Here is a 23,001-nt window from a genome sequence, read left to right as displayed (position 1 = left end):
CCCAGTAGTTCACATGCACACACACAAGTGACAGAGGAGGCTGCTTTATAAGCAAGTGATAACACTCAGGTTCTGTTCCAAGCAGAGGGAACAGCTAACACTAAAGCTATGATTAAAGGACCAGCTTAGCTGGGTACTGGTGGCTCACACCTGCCACCCTAGCTACCCAGGAAGCTCAGATCTGAGGATCATGGGTTAAAGACAGCCCTGGCAGGAAAGTTCATGAGACTCTTATCTCCAATTAACCACTAGAAAACTAGAAGTAGTGCTATGGCTCTAAGTGGTAGAACACTAGCCTTGAAAGAGCTCAGGGACAGTGCCCAGGCCCTGAGTTCAAGCCCCACAACCAACAAAACATAAAAATAAAACAAAGGGCCAGCCTGAGATAACTAAGAAATGAAAGATGCTCATGTGGCTAGAGCACAGGGAATGAAAGAGACCTCCTAACATGACACTGGAGAGGCAGGCAAGAACCACATCCCATGTTTGTAAGATCCAATGAGGAAATAAATTTTATTTGAGGCTAATGGGTGATCCTTACAAGGTCTTAAAAAAAGAAGTAACTCAATCTGACTTACACAGATAGAGGATCTGATCACACACTACTGTATGGAGAATGGTTTGGGAGACTGGTAAGGGAGATGGAAATAGGGAGGCCTGATAGGAAGTGTGCACAGTATCTGCATGGGACAAGTGGCCTGGCTAGGAGCATAATGGTGAGATGTAAGACGCCGGTGCCTCAGTAACCTCATCCTCCTCCTGGCAGCAGTACTAGGCGCCTTGTCTATCCTTTCCTCCATCCCTGATCACCAGGAAGCGGGTATGTTTGTCAGTGTCAACCTGGCCCAGGTTAGAAGCCAAGCTTGGTTCCCATTGCTCTCCATTTCAACTCTGCAGAGGGTCAGTTGTGGACTTGCTGAGGCTCCGAGGACTGAAACAATGAACCAGGAAAGAAATGAAGGAGCAGCATCCCCAATCCGCAGCTGCATGTGGAAAGCACAAGGATACCGGGAGCTAAAAGAGAAGTGGAGCAGGAAGAGGAGGATGACAGGGCAGATGGTGGGTGGGCCTGTGGAATGGGAGGCAAAGTTACAGCAGCACTCAGGAAGAATGGGGCAACAATGTCTCAATCCAAATGTCCCAACTTGCAGTTCTTGAGTCAGCTCCAAGGTGTGAGGCCTGAGGTGTCCGCCTGAGAGGTGCTCCTCCCAGACACAGACAGCCCTGGTGGACAGCGCAGCACATACTGGGATGGGAAACTGCTTCCCAGAGGGCACAGAGCTTGGGGGCGGGGTTAGGAGGGGAGAGGAAAGAAGGAAACTCAGGCTGGAAGACCATTTTCTCTGTAAGGAATGTAATCCTAGCTACTCAGGAGGCCGAGGTTTGAAAATCGCAGCCCAAAGCCAACCAAGGCAGGAAAGTCCAACAGACTCTTATCTCCAATTAACCACCAGAAAACCAGAAGTGGGGCTGTGGCTCAAAGTGGCAGAGTGCTACCCTTTAGCAAAAGAGCTCAGCCACAGCACCCAGGCCCTGAGTTCAAGCCCTACAAACGGACAAAAAAGAAAAAAAAAGTAAATCAGGCCAGGTGGGAGCCAGGGGCCTGCCTTGTCCCTAGGACTTAAGTTATGACATATTACCAGCTCCCTAGAGATTTAACGGGGGTCCAAGAAACCCCCGAGTCCATGACTGACTAGCTGTCTTTCACCCTCTAAACAATGCAGTCCAGTAAGAGGTTAGCTGGCAGACTGGACAGGACTGAGACAATTTACCTCCATCCCAATTCAAAACAGTTCCAAACGGGCTGGGAATATGGCCTAGTGGCAAGAGTGCTTGCCTCCTACACATGAAGCTCTCGGTTCGATTCCCCAGCACCACATATATGGAAAACGGCCAGAAGGGGTGCTGTGGCTCAGGTGGCAGAGTGCTAGCCTTGAGCGGGAAGAAGCCAGGGATGGTGCTCAGGCCCTGAGTCCAAGGCCCAGGACTGGCCAAAAAAAAAAAAAACAGTTCCAAACAACCCCTTCCCATCTTGGGCAATTGCCTCAGGTCCCTCTCCATGGATTACAAATCCTGGAGCAATGTCCTCATCCTTCTCTAGGCTTCGCTCCTCCGATGTATATGACCCTGCAAATGCCCTCATCCCCTGTGAGACAAGAGTTCAAGTTCCTGACCCCAAGTTCATCTTGATTGGGCCTCTCCTATATTTCTGCTACCCCTCTGCCAATTCCACATGCTTGCCATTACCAAACTGTCCCTTCTTGGAATGTCATTTTTTTTTAATCCCTTATTTCAATCTCTAGGAATTTTCTAGATTCAACACAGGTCCTTTTCCTCCAGGACGCCTTCCCAGAGCAATCCAGGCTCAGTGGGCTCTGTGAGACTGTCAGATGACTGCCTTGTCTCCTGCGCTCCTCCTGAGCTGGCAGGTGCCTCTGTCCAACAGCACCAGCTTAGAGCCAGCTATGTCCGTTCAACTCTTCACCCCGCACCCCCTACCCTGGGCCAACTCAGGCACTTCCCTGACCCTTTGCTGTCTGCTGTCCATGGCAGACAAAGATGGAGCCATTGAGGAGAGCAAGTCTGCTCAGGCAGCATCCCACAAACAGCCAGCGGCTCGGAGGAAAAGGCCTAAAGGAAAGGCAGCAGACCTTCTGGAGGAAGATCTAAGCTGGGCCTCAATGGGGTGAGTGGTGAAAAAAGCAGAAAAGGGCATTGTTGGCAGAGAAAAGGAACAAAGCAAGGAAGGAAGAAGCCGGATAACGCCCAGCAAGAAAAGAGCCCTGCTCCTAACAGGCCCGGCCCCCACTATCCCCATGGCGACACCCAGAAAGTGCAGAGACAAGAAAATGTTTCTTCACTGTTGGTGGGCTTTTGCCCATGTCACAGGGGCTGGCTGTCACATGGGGGAGGTGACCAGGACAGAAAGGGGTCTAGGGAGGGGAGCAAGGTCCAGAATTTGGGGGGGGAGGGTCAGGGTGACAGGCATGGAAGTCTTTACCCCATGCTGAACACTTCCTTGTGGGATGGCAAGGTGCCCTAACTAGGCTGGACCACAGGGTGCATGGGATCCGGGTCCTCTGGAGCTGCACAGGCAGGTCTTCCAGAGGACAGCCGCTTTTCCGGGGTCATCAGTTGCTCCACTTCCCGCATGAGCCGCAGACACATTTCTTCCTGCCAAGGCAGAGCCACGCACTGCACAGACACAGGCAGCCCCACGCTCTTCTTCATGGCCTGTTGGGGACACAGACGGCAAGGGACTGAGGGCCAGGGGACACAGAGCCAGCCGCAGGCTGGGGGATTGCTGGAAGGCTGGGGAGGCCCGCACGTGCGTGACAGCTGAGTGGGGCCGGGGAGCAGGCAGGTAGGGAGTGTGTTGGAAGGTGGGCAAGCTTTACCTTCTTCAGCATCTTGTCCCACATATCTCCAAAGTATCCCTGATAGTGTTCCATCTGGGCGTCATCCTCGGCCGTCACCGTGGTAACTGTGACCACCCCCGCGGGGAAGTCCAGGCAGTTGTACAGCATGGTGTAGCTGACAGCCCCTGGAACACAGCACTGCAGCTGCAGCAACCCCTGCCACCTGCCATGTCCACTGTTCTCTCTGGGCTGCAGTGACTGTCCCTCTGAAATGGCCATCTGCCCGCACAGCCAGGAGAGGCCCACTCCCCGGGCTTCAGATCCCTAGAAGATCCGCTGATACTTATCCTGTGCCTTCATCAATTAGCTTCCCCACCTGGAATGTTCTTTTTCTCTTGGCTTCCCCAAGTATTAGATTCAAAGCTCACTTCCCCAAACTACAGACTCTCCCGGGACATTTCAGTATCTCCTATCTCATCTCTGCGGCCCACTACACTGTGATGCCCGCCCCCCCAAAAAAAGGGCTTGGTGCTCCCCCAGGGGTAGGCTCCTTCTCTACATCCCAGCATGAACAGAACTAATAGAAGAGAAGGGGCGCGAGTGTCGGGGGTCTCACCTGTAGCCCTGCCCGGAGCATTCAGGTCCAGAGCGGGGCCAAGCATGGGGGTCAGCAGCACATCCAGGTCCAGGGCTCTCCATTGAGTGATCACCGAGCTGCGGTACACCTGAGGGAGGGGACACCCACCTGCTGGGAGGGCACTCACACCCACCATGTCCAGTGCAGGGACAGTGGCTGGGTGGCTATGGCCTTGGTACCTGCCACCAGCCCAGGAATGGAGGTCCCCAGGGCAGGAAGGCAGCACTGCTTTTGGGGAGGAGGCATCACTGAAATCACCTCCCACCTGAACCACAGGTAGACTTCCTGCCAATGGGGAGCCATGCACTGCACGGCCATAGCTAGCTCCAGAGGGGCAAAGAGATTCCCAGGGTAGGAGCTGTGCCCACTCAGCCTTGAGAGGCACTGAAACAAATGAGTGTCAGAAAGCAGGGTCCAATGCGGGGCTGGGAATATGGCCTAGTGGCAAGTGTATACATGAAGCCCTAGGTTCGATTCTGCACCACCACATATATAGGAAAGGCCAGAAGTGGCGCTGTGGCTCAGGTGGCAGAGTGCTAGCCTTGAGCGGGAAGAAGCCAGGGACAGTGCCCAGGCCCTGAGTCCAAGGCCCATGACTGGCAAAAAAAAAAAAAAAGACAGCAGGGTCCAAGCAGTGATCCAGAGAGGGGGAAGAGAATGGCAAGCCATCCAGGATACCAGCCCTGCTATGGGGGCTCAGGCCTCACCTCGATCTCATGTTGCAGTTGCCAGAGCTCTGCAGCCGACCTAGGCAGAGGGAGCAGGGTCACCAGTGATCAGAGCCACAGCCACAGGGATCAAGCAGTGTCATGCCCTGTACTCTCACCACTTCCAGATCTCCCTCCGCTCTATGGGACGCTGAGAGAGGAAGAATTCAAGGACCTGCTGCCCACATAAACACAGGCGCCCCAAGGAGACTTAGGCTGAGTCACTTAGTGACTCCACGGCAGAGGCAGGGCTAGGCCGGGCCTGATTCTTGGCTACTCAAGACCCAGGAAACGACGGTGTTGTCAAAGGTCCTGAATGACTGGGGGTGAGAAGAGGATAGTCTACAGGATGCTGGCCTGGGAATGAGGTGACTCGTACCCGGCTTTCCCAGCCCGAGTCACTAAGGAGCAGATAGAACAGCATGGTTTAGCTCAGATCCCTAAAAGTATTCCATGATTCCCAGCCCAGCCCAGGCCGGCTCCTTCCTGACCGTTACTCTCTGCCCCATCTGGTCTCCCATCTTGGTGGGACTGGGGATTGATTGAACTCACGGCCTTGCACTTGCGAGGCAAGAACACTACCACTTCAGCCATGCCTACAGCCCAACATCTCCCATCTTCTTCCCTCCTTAAACCCTTGCTTTCCAGACAGACCTGGGCCCTACTAAGACATCTTCAGAGTCCCACCCTGAGGGCCATAGAGATTGCCCCCTGCCTGAACAACTTCTAACTACTTTCCCTGGGGCTCTTCCTAACAGAAACCTGGACTGGGGATGGCTGGGGAAAGATCGGGCCAGGCGTCTGGGCACAGGAACGCTACTCACCGGGGCCTCATGCTGCTGAGAAAGGCTGCCAGCCGCGGGAGCTGCACCGGAACAGACACCGGATCAGTGACTCAGCTTGGGGCACAGCCAGCCACCCGCACCTTCTCCTGTGTCCCCCAAGGCCCAGGTTGTACCCCTTTTGGCAAGCAGGTTGGCTGAAAACTGTAGGGGATGGGGAGGAGAGCAGTTGGGGAGGGGGTAGAGAGAAGCAGCAGCCACGCCTACCTAACCCAAGAGGGCCAGGGAGGCAGGAAAGAGCAAGAGGTGATGAGGTGTCAGCCCAGCCCCTCAAATAACTGTTCCCTTACCACAGGCTTCAGCAGGAAGGACAGCAGCCTTTTAAGCCATATGGGCAGCCTCAGAACTAAGATCAGGTCCCCCAAGCAGGAGTCCACGCAATCGCCTTTGCTGGAAGGTAAAAGAGGGAGTAGAGGCTCTCTCAGCTCCATCCCCCTAGCTTCCTGCTCAGCACTGCACTGCACCCGGTCCCCTACCTCCCAACTCCTCTCTATACCTCTTGTCCGCCCCATCACCAGACCCTGGTAAATGCTGGTCTCCAGCTCCTCCATCGGCCTCCTTCCAATGCAGGCTTTGTCTACACCTTTGGGATGCCTGAACTCCCCTCACTGGAGACCCCAAGGTGCCACCCAGCAGAGCCAGCTCAGAAGCTCCAGGACAGAGGACAACACCTTCCTGTCTTGGCTTCATGTTGGATAGGTTGCAATTGGCACTGATGCCAGCCTGTAGGCTCGAGTGGGACTGTCCCAAGTGGGCTGCTCATCGTTTGTCTGCCTCAAGATCACAGAGGAGGTCGCAAGTGACCAGTTCTGGGGCTCATTCCCAGGGCAGAGTGAGAGGTAGCCACCTCCACTGAATCCCACCATACTTGGCACCTGGGGGACGCCACAGGCTGGGCAAGCAAGGCTGTAAGAGCCAAGCCATCCCACAATCAGGTAAAGGCAGCAGGTTTATGGCCTGAGAGATAAAATTCAGCCAGCCAGATACACCCCTAAAAGGTACGTTCACAAGCCTGTTTTCTGTCCCTGTGATGACTAAAAGCAGCTAAAGATGCTGGGCACTGGTGGTTCGTACCTACAAACCTAGCTACTCAGCAGGATCACAGTTCAAACCCAGCCCAGGCAGGTGAGCCTATAAGTCTCTTATCTCCAATTAAGCACCAAAATAGCGGGAAGAGGAGCTTGTAGCTCAAGTGGTAGACTGCTAGCCTTGAGCAAAAGAGCTCAGGGACAGTGTGCTGATCTGAGCTCAAGAGTCTGAGCTCAAGCCCCAGGACTGGTGCACACGTGGGCACACACGCACGCACACACACACACACACACACACACACACAGCTCAAAACAACTAGTTTCTTTAAACATGAGCTCTTGTAAGTCCCTCTAAGAGTCATCTTCAATGTGCCCTCTTCACAGAAGAGAAAACTGCGGTCCTGTTCAAAAACAAAGACTTGGCTTAGGCCAGCCAGAGCCAGAGCCACAGCCTGCCTTGATCCTGGATCTTTCCAGATAGAAGAAACCCCCCCTGAAGTCCTTATCTCCTCACACACAAATAAGTTCAGCTCAGGTGGGGCTAGGAATGTGCAACCCAGCCTCCGCCTGGGCTGGCACCTTCCCGAAGTCTCCCTGGTGAGGTATCTCCAGGCCTAAGCTGTACCACTAGAAGAACAAGGTCAGCGCCCTGAAGGCTGTGACAGAGGCCCGTCCCAGGAGACCCAGGACCCGCCTGCTCTCTCCTGCTCTAGGCCACTTCTGATCCCACCGCATACCCTGAAGCCCATCAGCACTCACAAGTTCTGCAGGAACGTGTGGCCTCCGTCGCTGAACAGCCCGCCTGTTGCCAGCGTCTCCAGAGCATGGGGTATGTTGTTTGGCAAGAAGGGAACCAGCTGCAGGGATGAAGAGGTGTAAAGCCCCACAGTAAGTCTGGGGCCTCATACGGCCCTGGGCCCAGGGTGTGGCTGGACTCTCATGAGTGACCATGGCTCAACTTTACTGAGGCATGAAAACCACCTGCAAAATGGCCCTCACAAGTGATATCTGGAATCACATACAAAGCTGTCCCACAGTCTCAGGGGCCTGGGACCCTCTGTTTGGGGTGGTACACCCCTCCCTCCCCCCTGCAGTGTTGAAATACCACTGAGAGCAGGCTGAGTTCTCCATTCACCACCTGCCTAGGCATCCCTCTATACGCTCCTCCCACTAGGCCCCAGTTCTCATCACAAATGACTAGACAGGGGAGGGGCTGGGAGGAAGTAGCCTCTCCCTAGAGGAGAGGAGATGCCAGGACTCTAAACCCCCACAGCCATACCGTGTGGCCAGCAGCTTCAAGGCTCTGCTTGGTCTCTAGCAAGGCTCGCTTCATGGCTGGGCTAGGCATGGTATAGTTGTCACTCTCATAGTATCCCACTCTCAGGGGCCGGGAGCTTCTGTAAATCTGGGCGCAAACACAAGAGGCAGGGGCAGGGCAGGGCTGGGTCAGGAGAGGATGGCCTAGGAAGAGCTCCTAGACACAGAAAAGCTACTACTCAGCCCCAATTATAGCTGCAAGGCTGCAGCCTGGATTCCTCTGGCACCATTCCCCCTGAAAAATAGACCCTGACCAAGGCCAGGACCTCGCATAGCTGATCCTTTCATAAAACACCCTCACAGTGAGGTGGCAGGGGAAAAGAAGGTCCCCAGTGGTCATAAGAAACTAGGGTACACAGAGATTGGAGCCCAAAGCATGATTAGGACCTGGCCAGCCACTAAGTGCAGAACACAGTTAGGTCTGAACTCAGGCATCCTGTCTCCTGAGCTGAAGTTCATCACCTGTCCTATGACAAACTGCTCCATACCTTTGGACAGGGACTGCCTCCCTCCTCTCCTCCTTCTTGGGAAGGAAGGAGTTTAGGCTGCAGTGTCCAATCTGTTGAGGAGGGAAAGCCCACCCCACCCCAATCTGCCCACCTGCCCCACCCACCAGGAACATCAGGCCTACTCTCCTGCCCATGGTCAGGTCCCTCAGCTCTCTCAAGGTGGATTCGCTGGGGTGAGGCAAGAAGCAAGCACAGGAAAAAGAAACATCAGACTAGAGGGCTGGGGGTATGGCCTAGTGGCAAGAGTGCTTGTCTTGTATACATGAGGCCCTGGGTTCGATTCCCCAGCACCACATATACAGAAAATGGCCAGAAGTGGCGCTGTGGCTCAAGTGGCAGAGTGCTAGCCTTGAACAAAAAGAAGCCAGGGACAGTGCTCAGGCCCTGAGTCCAAGCCCCAGGACTGGCCAAAAAAAAAAAAAAAAAAGAAAATATCAGACTAGAAAGTGGAGCTTGTGTCACACAATTCACAGGCCACAATGACATGACACTTGTTCCTGTCTGAGTCCATCTGATGTGCCTTTTGCCAAACACCTTATACATACAGTTCATCTCTTCTGCAGAAAGCCTCCAAGGACAATGACACCCCAGGACACTGAAGCTCGCACCTCCAGATCCTTACCTTTCTGTGTCCCCAATCCCTGAGATGAAATTTTTACCTAACCCCTGCCAACGCTCGCATTACAAGATGTATCGAAGCTAGACCCCACTCTTCCCGCCCTCTAAGGCAGGAAACCTCAGGTTCTGTTGAGGAAAGGCTCCTCCACCTCAGCTTTGTCTGACCAATAGGCTGTCTCTGTGATATTTTGGGGAGCCAGCACCTTGCCCACCACTCACTCGACCTGTGTACCAAGCATTCTACTGCTGGAGAAATGTACAGGAGTACTGTAATCAAGGCTGCTAATGACTCAGGGACAAGCACAGCCCAGGCACAGGGCTTCTCTCCCAAGGAGTTTTAAGACTGGAAGTGGTTCCCTGGCAATAACACTGGAAAGCGGATTTCCAAATCCAGGCAAGGCTGCCACCTGGTGGCAAACTGTGGAATAGCAACTGAGCTTGGCTTCAGATCTTTGGGAGAGGAGTTTTCAGGAAACTAGGTCTTAGGGCCTGCCCACACAGCCTGGGTTTGGAGTTTACCCCTTTGGCCATACCCACCCCTGCTCACCTCTTCCCTGAAGGGCAGGGGTGGCACCGTGGGATCCAAACGGAACATGTCCTCGCATAGCAGGGCTCGCATGCACAGAGCCAGGCTCTCCACATCCCGAGCCATGGGGCCAACAGAGAGCTTCACTGTGGGGTAGGAAATGGGGGCAAGAAGGGTCAACTAGGGGCTGGGAATATGGCCTAGTGGTGCTTTCCTCGTGTACATGAAGCACTGGGTTCAATTCCTCAGCACCACATATATAAAAAAAGCTGGAAGTGGTGCTGTGGCTCAAGGGGTAGAGTGCTAGCCTTGAGCAAAAAGAAGCCAGGGACAGTGCTCAGGCCCCAAGTCCAAGCCCCAGGACTGACAAAAAAAAAAACACATCAGCGACTTTACATTATGTATCTAAAACCAAACAACTATTAAACATAAAAAGGTCTGGAATAAACCTATCAGTGGATCACAATAGCTCAACAGCTATGTACACATGATCATATAAGATGAGAATAAGGAAAAACAACTCCAAGAGAAGGACACAGGAAGGCTGGGAATATGGCCTAGTGGCAAGAGTGTTTGCCTTATATACATGAAGCCCTGGGTTCGATTCCTCAGCACCACATATATAGAAAATGGCCAGAAGTGGTGCTATGGCTCAAGTGGTAGAGTGCTAGCCTTGAGCAAAAAGAAGCCAGGGACAGTGCTCAGGCCCTGAGTCCAAGGCCCAGGCCTGGCAAAAAAAAAAAAAGAGAGAAGGACACAGGAGAATTCTGTTGACCTTATCTTTAAAGTTCCAGGTGAATTTCCTGTGGTGAACCCTACGTGGTTACTGTATATGATTTTGGTACACTGGATATTGTATATATGCCTACATGATCTAGGGAAGGGAAAGAAAAATGAGGGTATAAGATATCACAAGAAATGTATTCACTGCCTTATTATGTAACTGTACCCCCTTTGCACAACACCTTGTCAATAAAATTTAATTAAAAAAAAAAAAACAAAAAACAAGCAAACAGAGAAGGGTCAACAGGCCCCAGTGGATTCTCAGGCTGGGTCTGAGTAAGAGCTGGGTCAAGGCTCAAGAGTTTTAAGACAAAGAGCACCTGACAGTCAGACAATGCCCACTGGGGAAGCAAGGGACGGCGTGGGTCAGGCCAACCCCCCACCCACCTGCAGGGCACAGAGGGCACCACAGACCTCACCTGCCTTCTGTCCATAGACACAGCCCTTCAGGCCGCTCTTGCTGGATGAGAAACACAAAATGTTAGAAACAGGAAGTGGCCACCCCCTGCCCATCCCAAGCTCCAAACTCCCAGCACTGGAAACTAGGAACCCTGCAGCCCAGAGAGGTTGGAGACTAAGCCACGATCACAGATCACTGCTGAGCAAGGGGCTCGGGAGCATCCTAAACCCACCATACCTAAGGCGATTTCCGGTAGGCTTCAGGCCACAGATGCCACAGAAGGATGAAGGGAAGCGGATGCTGCCTCCAATGTCAGTGCCTAAACCAAGCGGGGAGCCTCCAGACCCAATGAGGGCTCCCTCGCCCCCTGACGAGCCACCTGGGCTCTTGGAGGACTTCCATGGGTTCATGGTCTGACCAAAGAGGGGGTTACTGCAGTCATAGCTGGAGGAAGCAGAAACAGGTCAGCCCAGGTTATGCCATCTCAGATGCCCACTATCCACACCCCACACCCCGCCTCTCCTTGCTGAAGCCCAACCCGAGACCCAACCTGAACATAGACTGGGGGACATTGGTGTGCACAAAGGGCACGGCGCCCTGCAGCTTCAGCACCTGCACCACCACGCTGTCGCATTCTGCTGGCACCCCCTCGTTCAGGCTCAGTCCTAGCGTGGAGTTCTGACCCTGGGAGGAGGGAAGGACAAGAGGACAAAGCCAATGAGGTAGGTGCCTTTCTGCGGCCCCGGGCTCACCCGGGTCTCCCCTCAAGTACTCAGGACCTGCTATTTCCTCTGAGGGCCCCAAGTAACCCCAGCCATGGGGCATGGAGCCCTACATAGGGCAAGGAATACCTTGTAGTGGAAGCACTCCTTGAGGCTCACGGGGACTCCATAGAGCAGGCCCCGCCGTGGGGCCTGGGACAGCTGGGTCTCACAGTCAGTCAGGTAAGAGGTCACACAGTTGGTTCCTTTGTTCACTTCCCAGGCCTAGCGAGGGAAGGGGATGCAGACACAAGAAGAGCAAAACTGGCCTCTTCTCTTTGTCTTTTTTTCTCTTTTCTTTTCTTTTCCTTCCTCCCTTCCTCCCTCCTTTCTTTCTTTCTTTCTTTCTTTCTTTCTTTCTTTCTTTCTTTCTTTCTTTCTTTCTTTCTTTCTTTCTTTCTTTCTTTCTTTCTTTCTTTCTTTCTTTCTTTCTTTCTTTCTTTCTTTCTTTCTTTCTTTCTTTCTTTCTTTCTTTCTTTCTTTCTTTTTGTGCTTATCGTAGCTTGGACCCAGGGCCTGGGTACTGTCCCTAAGCTTTTTGCTCAGGGTTAACCTTCTATTGCTTGAACCACAGCTCCACTTCTGGCTTTTTCTTTTTTTGAGTGGTAAACTAGAGATAAGAATTTCATGTACTTTCCTACCCAGCCTGACTGTGAACCTCAATCCTCGGATTTCAGCCTCCTGACTAGCTTGGATTACAGGTATGAGCCACAGGCTACCAGCTCTTTGTCTTATTAAACTGTGGTAAAATAAAAATTGCTGGGCATAGTGTGTCATGCATGTAATCCTAGCACTCAGGAGGCTGAAGCAGGAGGATCCTGATTTTGAGGCCAGCCTGGGCTACATAGAGAAAATGATAACAATTATAACAGCAATAACCATTTATTTCTGTGGTAGAGTGCTTTTCTAGCATGCACAAGACTCTGGGTTCAATATCCACAATCACACACACACACACACACACACAATTACACACACACACTGTTCCCGCTCCTTTTCTCCCTGGCACTGTGGTCCCACCATGGCCCTAAGCAGGCCACGTTTTTCCCCACAGCCTATGCAAAGAGAAGAAAGAGGTGGGAACAGAGGATGGGGCTGGCCAAGGGCCTTACCTTTCCCACGTAGGTGAAGAGGGCTGCCTCAGGAGACAACTCTCCACTGCTTAACTTCTGCACCAGTTGAGGCAGAGGCAGGGCCAGCAGAGCCTCTGAGTCCAGGTCTGGGTTCTGTAGGGAACACATTCTGATCAGTCCCCTGCTCCCCAGTGGCCCCCAAGCCTGCAGCAGACACTGGTAGCCCACACCCCTCAGTCCCCACGCTCCCCATGTAGACTCGGAGCAGACGCTCGCTCCCTAGCTGTCACATGCCAACCCACCACAGATAGGCCCACCCCCAGCTCTGACAGCAGAGGCAGGACATGGCCTGGGCAGACCCTGCTGTCCCTGGCAGGTGCAGATGTCACCTCCGGCTAGAGGTGGGCGGGATAGGTACAGGGGCTGGAGAGGGGAAGGCTGGTTATTGCAGCTTTGCAACCAACCTCCATCCCTGCCACCTGCCGTGCCACACACTGTGCTGAGGCACTTGTGTTTGTTCTTTGAGATTAGGTCTCAGTTTTGTTGCCTAAAATGGCCTTAAAATCCTCAGCCTCCCAAGTAGCTGGGTTTACAGGCCTGCGTTACCATGCCTGGCTGCCTTACATGTTTTGATTAAATTGTACTGTCACTTCCAATGAACAGATAAATAAAGGGAAGCACATAAAGAGAGAGTCAGTACATGCCCTAGGCCATGGTGGCAAGCAGCAGTGCTCTGCCCACTTGCACAGCCTGTCCGTCAGCCATCTACCTGCGTTCAAGCGCTGGGAGAGATGTGCTGCAGGCAGTGCCCAAAGGAAGAACTGATACATACATTCTGCAGACACAGATGAGGTGGTTGCATTGGACTCAGAACTAAACTCACCATGGAAACAGGCGCAAACAAAAAGCCATACCAGGGCCTGAGAATGTGGCCTCTTGGTAGAGTGCTTACACTGCATGCATGAAGCCCTGGGTTCAATTCCTCAGTACCACATAAACCGAAAAAGCCAGAAATGGCGCAGCAGCTCAAGTGGTAGAGTGCTAGCCTTGAGTAAAAAGAAGCCAGGGACAGTGCTCAGTCCCTGAGTTCAAGTATCAGGACTGGCAAAGAAAAAAACATGCCCACACAAGCTTAAGCAGGGAAGGGATGGAGCACAGCAGAAGTCCACAGGAAGATGCTTGAGAAAATTATATAGAAAAATTAAAATAAGGGGTTTTAAAATGTGAGCTATAGGGCTGGGGATATGGCCTAGTGGCAAGAGTGATTGCCTCCTATACATAAGGCCCTGGGTTCAATTCCCTAGCACCACATATACAGAAAATGGCCAGAAGTGGCGCTGTGGCTCAAGTGGCAGAGTGCTAGCCTTGAGCAAAAAGAAGCCAGGGACAGTGCTCAGGCCCTGAGTCTAAGGCCCAATCCTGGCCAAAAAATAAAATAAAATAAAAAATAAAATGTGAGCTTATAACTAGCCGGAAAATTTAAAAGTATAATATTCACTATTGATCTAATAGAAAACTTAAGAAGACAATACAGTAAACAAAAATAAGATTTCCAGATAGGATGAAGAAAAGAAAGCCTTTGGGTGGGGTCGTCGTTAAATTGGGCCCGGCTGTGGGGAGCTGCTCTCTGAGAGAGGTGGGCACCCACGCCGGCCTGCCCCGCCTCCAGGGCTCCAGGTCGATGGGTGGGGCCCTGACTTGCAAACACCCAGGAGTACTGGAGCAATTAGTGAAGACTGAGTCACAGTTCTCTCTACTAACCCCAACCTCGCTCCTCCTGCCAAGGTCACCAGAGACTTTCTGTTGTCAGATCCAACAGATACTTGATGCCATCTCTCTCCAGGGCCCACGAAGGCATTCCCCAAGGTGCCAAGGCCACAGGCTCCTCCCTCCCGGTTTCTCTCAGCACTCTGCTGGTTTCTCTCATGCTTCTCCATTGCTAACTCTGACATTCACTCATTTATCCAGTCAGCAAAGTAAGCAAGAAGATAAGATCCCTACATTCAGCCAGCATCCCAGCAAGGAAACAAACCTGTCACAGATCATGGTAAGGTGAGACAGCAGATGGGCTGCTCTGCTGGGCATGTGGAGAGTGCCTGCCATGAGCATCAGACCTCAGCAGTGGGGAAACTGAGGCAAAAGACTGCAAGTTCCAGGCCTGCCTGGACTACACAGGTAAAACCCTGTCTAAAAAAATGCAAGCCAGGCAACCAGGGACTCTACCTATAATCCTAACTACCTGAGAGTCTGAGATCTGAGAATCACAGCTCAAAGCCAGCCCAGGCAGACAAATCTCTCATCTCCCGTTAACCAGTGAAAAGCCAGAAGAGGAGCTGTAACTCAAGTGGTTAGAGTGCCAGCCGTGAGAGGAAAAAGCTGAGTAAGAGCATGAAACCTGATGTGAAGAGCACAGGCTTGCAAGGGTTCCTCGGAGCACTGCCTTCCCTCTCCAGTCCCTCCCCCAAGCCTCCCCGCCACCATGCCCTGAGTCTCCAAGCCCTCCACACATCCAACACCCCCTGATCCTCCATCCGGCCTGACGCATGAGCCCAGTGATGCAGCTCACAGAAGCCACTCCAGTCACCTGTCCCTGGTTACCACATCCTTCCCCCTCCCCCGCTCTCAATGGCTCTTCCTTCCACCTCAGCTCACTCAACACCACCCCCAGGCAGGTTCGAGGTCCTCCCGGGGCAGGTGCTGGTGCCTCCTTCTCCCTCCCCCTGGCACCAGTCACTCACCAAGCCCTCTGAATAGCTCAGGAAAATGGCTACCTCTCTACCAAGACCTTCATCCAGGCTCAGCCCTTTCTCCTAGAACACACAAGGAACCTAACTGCAGCCCTGTCTAGGCCCTGGCGCTGGCCAACGCCTTTCCTGCTAGGGCCAGACCAGGGAAAAGCCCAACATGGCTTTGCCTCCCCACCAAATTTCCAGAGGAAGGAAGTAGCATCAGAACTCTACCCAGGGAGTGCAGGAACTGAAAAAGGCATCCAGGCGCGACAGGACCACGTGTGCAAAGGCATAGAGGCAGAACCTGTGTTCCGGGGCATCTCTTCCAGCCTCAAGAGTCCCTTACCTCTAGCCTCTGAAATTCAGGTCTGCCCAGGAGAAATGGCCCCTTCCCTTGGTTCTCTCCCTGTGCACCCTAGAAGTTGCCACCCAGCACCTGTAACCCAGGCAATTGGCATGATGGGGGGAGGGGCACCATGGGAAGTCTCCCCTGAGGTCACCTCTGCATCTACTGTGGCCACACCCTCTCCTCTCCTTCCCCAATATAATCCCTCTCCTGCCATAAACTCTCTCGCTCCCTGGCCTCCATCTTGTGCAGGCTAGCAGTGTGCTCTCCCCACCCCACCCCCTTCTGCCTGAGCAGAGTGGAAGTTTCCTTTCGACAACCTTTACACTAACCAAGTGGAACAAGTGGGAGGATGGGTTGATACAGATAAGCGTCCGTGGTTGGCAGGTGGCAGGAGTTAGCAGAAGCACATATCTTTCTGGAGTTGCTCCAGAATGTGGGAGGTGAGCTATTTTGTGGTGACGTGGAGGTGCTCAGGTTGTGTCATCCCCTCCCCTCCAGCTTTTCCGGCATCTGGGGTGGGAAAGGGACTGTATTACACACTCTTGTATGCTTCTAGCAGCTAGGGCCCTGCTTTCTCCAATGCCCTCTTGTTATTCAGGGCTGATCTGAGAAGGTCCCAGAAGAAAGGCTGCTAAGACAGACTCAGGTGTCACCTTCCTTTCATCTAGAAAGGCCAGCGCACTCCGAGAGCACACCTTAGAAAAGAACTAGTCCCAAGGCTTGAGCTGGTTCAGCTCGAATGCTCACTTCCAATCCACCCTCAAAGGCCTACAGAGTCCTTGTAATCAAGACCCCCACCTCTTAGCCAAACATGGTGACTTCACATCTATAACCACAACTATCAGGGTAGCTGAAGCAGAAGCAGTATTTGAGGTGAGTTTAGATACTAGTCTGGGCAACATGTCGAGAATCTTCTCAAAAAAGAAAAAGAAAAAAAGAAGAGACTTGAGACCACCTATTTGCTGACTGTATAAAACCAGAGATACTTCTTAGCCAGTTTGGCTTCCAGTCACTAGAAATTCAACAGGTAATTTCCTCTCCTAAAGAGCGAAGCTAGGTGCCTGAGGCCACATCTCCAGGAAGCAGCTTTTTGTGGGGTGTTTATGTAGGTCTGTGTTTTTATGTGTGCGTGATATGCCGGGTACTGACTTGTTGTCACTTGTTATGACAGGTTGTCACACTCTCAATTTGCTTTTTTTCTCAAGGCTAGCATTCTACTACTTAAGCCACAGCTCTACTTCTGGCTTTCGGGTGATTAGCTGAAAAGTCTCATAGACTTTTCTGCCCAGGCTTGCTTTAAACTGAGATCCTCAGAACTCAGCCCCCTGAGTAGCTAGGATTACAAGTATGAATCACCAGTACCCAGCAAGTTTTTGTGTTTTAGAGCCAAAATATCTACCTTAGAAAATTCAGGTCTTAAAAAAGGGGGCAATTCTCTTCAACTACTGGTGCTGGGAAAACTGGGCAGCCATAAGTAGAAAACTCAAAGTAGACCCCAGCCTATCACCATGCACCAAGATCAACTCAAAATGGATTAAGGACCTCAACATCAGACCTGAATCCTTGAAACTACTGAAGGAGAGAGTAGGAAAGACGCTAGAACTTATAGGCACAGGAAGGAACTTCCTGAATGCAGTCCCAGGGGCATAACAGATAGGGGAGGGACTTGACAAATGAGACTACTACAAAATAAAAAGTTTCTGCACAGCTAAAGACATAGCCACCAAACTAGAAAGACAGCCAGCCATATGGGAAAGAATCTTCACCAGCACAGCAACAAAGGCCTAATATCTGTCATCTACAGAGAACTCAAAAAACTAACCCCCTCCAAACCCAGTAAACCAATTATTAAATGGGCAAAGGAGCTAAAGAGAGACTTCACAGGAGAAGAGATAAAAATGGCAAAGAAACATATGAGGAAATGTTCAACATCCCTGGCAGTAAAGGAAATGCAAATAAAAACAACCCTGAGATACCACCTCACTCCAGTTAGAATGGCCTATACTCTGAACTCAGGCAACAACAAATACTGGAGGGGATGCAGGGAAAGAGGAACCTTTCTCCACTGTTGGTGGGAGTGCAAATTAGTACAACCACTTTGGAGAACAGTATGGGGGGTCCTCAAAAAGCTCAGCATAGATATACCTATGACCCAGCCATACCACTCCTAGGCATCTATCCTGAACAACAGGTCTCAGGATATCAAAAAGACATCTGCAGGGCTGGGGACATAGCCTAGTGGCAAGAGTGCCTGCCTCGGATACACGAGGCCCTAGGTTCGATTCCCCAGCACCACATATACAGAAAACGGCCAGAAGCGGCGCTGTGGCTCAAGTGGCAGAGTGCTAGCCTTGAGCGGGAAGAAGCCAGGGACAGTGCTCAGGCCCTGAGTCCAAGGCCCAGGACTGGCAAAAAAAAAAAAAAAAAAAAAAAAAAGACATCTGAACATCCATGTTTACCACTGCACAATTCACAATAGCCAAAATATGGAAATAACCCAGATGCCCCTCTACAGATGAATAGATCCAAAAAATGTGGTACATATACACAATGGAATACTAGCGATTAGAAATGATAAAATATTGGTATTCGGGGCTAGAGATATGGCCTAGTGGCAAGAGTGCTTGCCTCATATACATGAAGCCCTGGGTTCGATTCCTCAGCACCACATATATAGAAAACGGCCAGAAGTGGCGCTGTGGCTCAAGTAGCAGAGTACTAGCCTTGAGCAAAAAGAAGCCAGGGACAGTGCTCAAGCCCTGAGTTCAAGCCCCACGACTGGCCAAAAAAGTATATATATATATATATGTATATATATACATATATACATATATATACATATATACATATACATATACATACATACATATATACATATATACATATATACATATATATACATATATACATATGTATATATAGGTATTCACAGGGAAATGGTCAGAACTTGAACAGATAATGTTGAGCGAGACAAGCCTAGAACACAGAGAACAAAGGGGCATGGTCTCCTTGATATATGACTATTGGGGAGTGGGGGGAGACAGTAGAGACCAGGTCTGCAAAACAAAAACTTCTTGTCAAATGATATTTCCATAGGTTTGGGTCAGGGACCTTACATTATGTATCTAAAACCAAACAACTACTAAACATAAAAAGGTCTAAAATAGACCTCTCAGTGGATCACAATAGCTCAACAGCTATGTATATATGATCATATAAGACAAGGATAAGAAAACTCTATTGTTGACGTTATATGACGTTATATTTAAAGTTCTAGGTGAATTTCTTTTGGCGTACGCCACATGGCTACTGTATATGATTTTGGTACACTAGGTATTGTATATATGTCTACCTGATCTAGGGAAGGGAAAGAAAAACGAGGGTGTAAGATATCACAAGAAATGTACTCACTGCCCTATTATGTAACTGTACCCTTTTTGCACAACACCTTGTCAACAAAATTTAATTAATAATAATTTAAAAAAGGGGGCAATTAGTCCAGAGGAAAAATCATACTGATTCAGAGGGATGAAATGCAGGAAGATCTACCCTCCCATCAATGCCCCACCCTACCAAATAGATTTCTGGCAACAAAGATTCCTTCTTATAGGTAGCAACCTGGGGCAGATTCCTGTGCTGGCGCACCATACTGACCTAGAAGCTGGCAAAACTCAGATGGCTGCATAAGAAGGACATGGAGGAGCAGCTGGGGAAGGTGCTTGCTCATACCTGTAATCCCAGCTACTCAGTTCTTTTGTTCTTTTGTTATTGTTGTTGTTTTGCTGGTCCTAGGGCTTATACTCAGGGCCTGGGAGCTGTCCCTGAGCCTCTCTGTGCTCAAGGCTAGTGCTCTACCACTTGAGCCACAGCATCACTTCCAGACTTTTCGAGTAGCTTATTACTTTTTTTTTATTATTATTTTTGGCCAGTCCTGGGGCTTGGACTCAGGGTGTGAGCACTGTCCCTGGCTTCTTTTTGCTCAAGGCTAGTACTCTACCACTTGAGCCACAGCGCCACCTCTGGCCTATTCTATATATGTGGTACTGAGGAATTGAACCCAGGGCTTCATGTATATGAAGCAAGCACTCTTGCCACTAGGCCATATTCCCAGCCCTTCAAGTAGTTTATTGGAGATAAGAGTCTCACTGGGACTTTTCTGACCAGGCTGGCTTCAAACTACGATCCTCCAGTCTCAGCATCCTAAACAGTTACTATTGCAGGTGTGAGCCACTGGTGCCAGACTAATCCTAGCTACTCAGGAAGCTGAGACCAGAGGGTGGAGGTTCAAAGCCTGCCCAGATAAGAAAGTCCATGAGACTCTTATCTCCAGTTAAGTACCAGAAAATGAAGTGGAGCTGTGGCTCAAAGTGGTAGAGGACTAGCCTTAAGCAAAACAAGCTCAAGGATAGCACCCAGGCCTTAAGTTCAAGCCCCATGACCTAAAAAAAAAAAAGAAAAATGAAGAAGAAGCACAAGGGGGAGGGGGAGGCTAGATAGTGAAGGACCTGTGCTCAGGAAGCAGAGAAAATGGTCACTTTAGATTGAACACAGAGATTCTTCCCACTTGGGAGGACAAAATCCTTAAAACTTTTTTTTTTTTTTTTTTTTTGCCAGTCCTGGGGCTTGAACTCTGGGCCTGGGCCCTGTCCTAAGCTTTTGTTTGGTTTTGTTTTTGTTGCTAGTCCTGAGGCCTGAGCACTGTTGTCCCTGGCTTCTTTTTGCTGAAGGCTAGCACTCTGCCACTTGAGCCACAGCGCCACTTCCGGCTTTTTCTATACATGTGGTGCTGAGGAATCGAACCCAGGGCTTCATGTATATGAAACGAGCACTTTACCACTAGGCCATATTCCCAGCCCTTGTCCTAAACTTTTGTACTCAAGGCTAGTGCTCTACCACCTGAGCCACAACTCTACTTCTTGCTTTTTCAGTGATTAGAGATAAGAATCTCCTAGGCTTTCCTGCCTAGGCTGGCTTTGAACCTTGATCTTCAGATCTCAGCCTCTTGAGTAGCTAGAATTACAGGGTGAGCCACCAGCACCTGGCTCAGATATACTTTTTATTTCAATTGGTCAGCCAATCATTCGGTTGATCAATAAGCCTTAGGGATGATGCAGAATAAATATAAACAATTACAGGGAGCTGGGAATATGGCTTAGTGGCAAGAGATGAGGCCCTGGGTTCAATTCCCCAGCACCACATATATAGAAAAAGGCCAGAAGTAGTGCTGTGGCTCAAGTGGCAGAGTGCTAGCCTTGAGCGGGAAGAAGCCAGGGACAGTGCTCAGACCCTAAGTCCAAGGCCCAGGACTGGCAAAAAAAAAAAAAAAAAAAATACAGGCAGCCAAAATTTCCCCCATATTCCCTGACACAGGCTGGGCCTAGCATTGAAGGTACATTCTCCCTAATCTCTCTTCCCTGCAGTGAGTTAGGGAGTCCCATAAGGCACTGAGCTCTAGTTCCAGCTCTGCTCCAACTGGGAAAAAAAATCACTTACTGGCCACTAAGCACCTGTTAAATGCAATTTTCTTTTCTTTCTTTTTGTATTTTTATTTTTGCCAGTCCTGGGGCTTGAGCACTGTCCCTGAGCTTCTTTTTGCTCAAGGCTAGCCACTTACGGCCTTTTCTGTTTATGTGGTACTGAGGAGAGGAATCAAACCCAGGGCTTCATGCATGCTAGACAAGCACTCTACCAGTAAACCACATTCCCAGACCTTAAGCGCAATTTTCAGTGAAACCACTTTCCTGCCTCCCATCTAGTTCTACCTTCCTGATTCCTGCTGGCTCCATCATGGTTAGTAAGTTTTCTCACCTGTCAGATCCTACAGACACCTACAGCAGCAAGGCTTCTGTTCAGCGGTGGCTTCTAACCTGGGTTAATGTTCCATGCTGCTGAGAGGAAAATGTCCTCTTCTAGAGACGTTTCCTGGCTCCCCCAGTTTTTCCTCCTCTATTCCCAAACACACACACACACACACACACACACACACACACACACACACACACACACACACACACACACGAAGGGGGGGGAGGGAATCCAAGACAGCACAAGCAAAAAAAAAAAAAAAAGCTTGAGAGATCGCCCAGAAAAGGGCTAGAGCAAAATCTGCCCCTGGAAGGGCTTTGCGAGGTATTGGGCCACCACAGCCCGAGCAGGCAGAGGCTGGGGAGATTTCCATCCTAGGCGGGCTTTTTCCAATAACACCCCGTGCATCTGAGCCAGTGTCTTTCTGGATCCGTCTTAGCAATCTCATGTACACATTAATACTCTCTCCCTACGACGCCCCCAGGATACCATTGCAGAGTGCGAAAGCGATTCCAAAGTCCTCCGCACCAAGTCAACAGCGGCGGCCGATCGGTGCCCGGCCTCGCCCCACCGCGTTCCGATAGCAGTGGGGATTAACTGGCTCGGCGCCAAGCTCCCCTGGGATCCGGGAAGGCGATCTAGACCCCGCCGGGTCCGGCTTGCTCCTCCCGGAGGCCCATCGGGCTCGGGATGAGAAGGGGCGCTGGGGCAGGGGTGGAGAGGGGAGACGCTGGGGACCGGCGTGCGCCCGCGCCGCCCGCCCGCCCGCCGGCTCCCGGAACGCGCCGCTCCCCCGGGTCCCCGAGCCAGGTCCACCCTGCCCGGCGGTCACCTGGAGCCGGAAGCGCCGAGCCGCCTTGTCCATGGTCTCCAGGCCGGCTCGCTGGCTCCGCCGCGCACGGGCCGCCGCGCCCCGCGCCGCGCCCCGTCCAGACCAGCGCAGCGCCAGGGCGACCGCCACGAAGCAGCAAAGCAGGGCAGCCCCGGGCGCCCCCGACAGCGCGGCCCACGCCTCGGCCAGCATGGTCCCCGGCCCCGCCGACTGCGGCTCCCAGGCGAAGACGCGCAGCGGAGTCCACACGCGCAAGCTCCACCGCTCCGCCGCAAAACCCGGCCTGGACCGCCCAGGATCCCCGGCCCGCCGCGGGGAGGGGCGGCCGCGAGCCCGCGCGGGAGCGCGCCGTTGCCTGGTAGCAGCCGCCACGCCGGCGGCCTGTAACGGTCAAGGTCAAGGCCGGCTTCCCGTCGGGCGCACTCCCTCGCACCCAGCTGGGCTCTTTCCCCGCACTCCGGAGCTTCAGGTCCTGAGGAGCAGCGAGCCAGCAGGAGCGACAAGGTCACCGGCCGGGTGCCAGCGAAGTGGCATGTGCCAGGCCCAGCCGCCACCCCCACCCCCGGCCCCCCGTGCACCCCGCAATTCCCAGTCTCCTAGACAGACACCCCCATCTCCACCTCCACACCCCAGCACAGACTAGGCTTAAGGACCTTAGTGACCTCTGCAGACATCTGGGGTGTATTGTTTGTTTGTTGGGGGAGGCTTGGTCCTGGGGTGTGCTTG

The 23,001-nt window shown here is 51.8% G+C and overlaps 1 protein-coding gene across 1 annotated transcript; it reads right to left on the bottom strand.

Moving 5' to 3' along the window:
* Positions 1 to 2,840: 2,840 nt before the first annotated feature.
* Positions 2,841 to 22,582, bottom strand: Faah (fatty acid amide hydrolase). The gene is made up of 15 exons (XM_048351225.1): positions 22,276 to 22,582; positions 12,600 to 12,713; positions 11,578 to 11,712; positions 11,277 to 11,410; positions 10,964 to 11,170; positions 10,746 to 10,786; positions 9,565 to 9,689; positions 7,853 to 7,978; positions 7,333 to 7,430; positions 5,836 to 5,935; positions 5,528 to 5,568; positions 4,704 to 4,743; positions 3,976 to 4,084; positions 3,399 to 3,544; positions 2,841 to 3,234 (listed from the first exon to the last, which is right to left on the bottom strand). The coding sequence occupies exons 1-15, from the start codon at positions 22,465 to 22,467 to the stop codon at positions 3,040 to 3,042; spliced, it is 1,803 nt and encodes a 600-aa protein (XP_048207182.1). The 5' UTR covers positions 22,468 to 22,582; the 3' UTR covers positions 2,841 to 3,039.
* Between the last annotated feature and the right edge of the window lie 419 nt (positions 22,583 to 23,001).

This window comes from Perognathus longimembris, chromosome 7 (genome assembly GCF_023159225.1).
Source record: "Perognathus longimembris pacificus isolate PPM17 chromosome 7, ASM2315922v1, whole genome shotgun sequence".
NCBI lineage: Eukaryota > Metazoa > Chordata > Mammalia > Rodentia > Heteromyidae > Perognathus > Perognathus longimembris.
The sequence above is the reverse complement of the archived record's forward strand: the minus strand, read 5'-3'. Positions and strand labels throughout refer to the sequence as shown.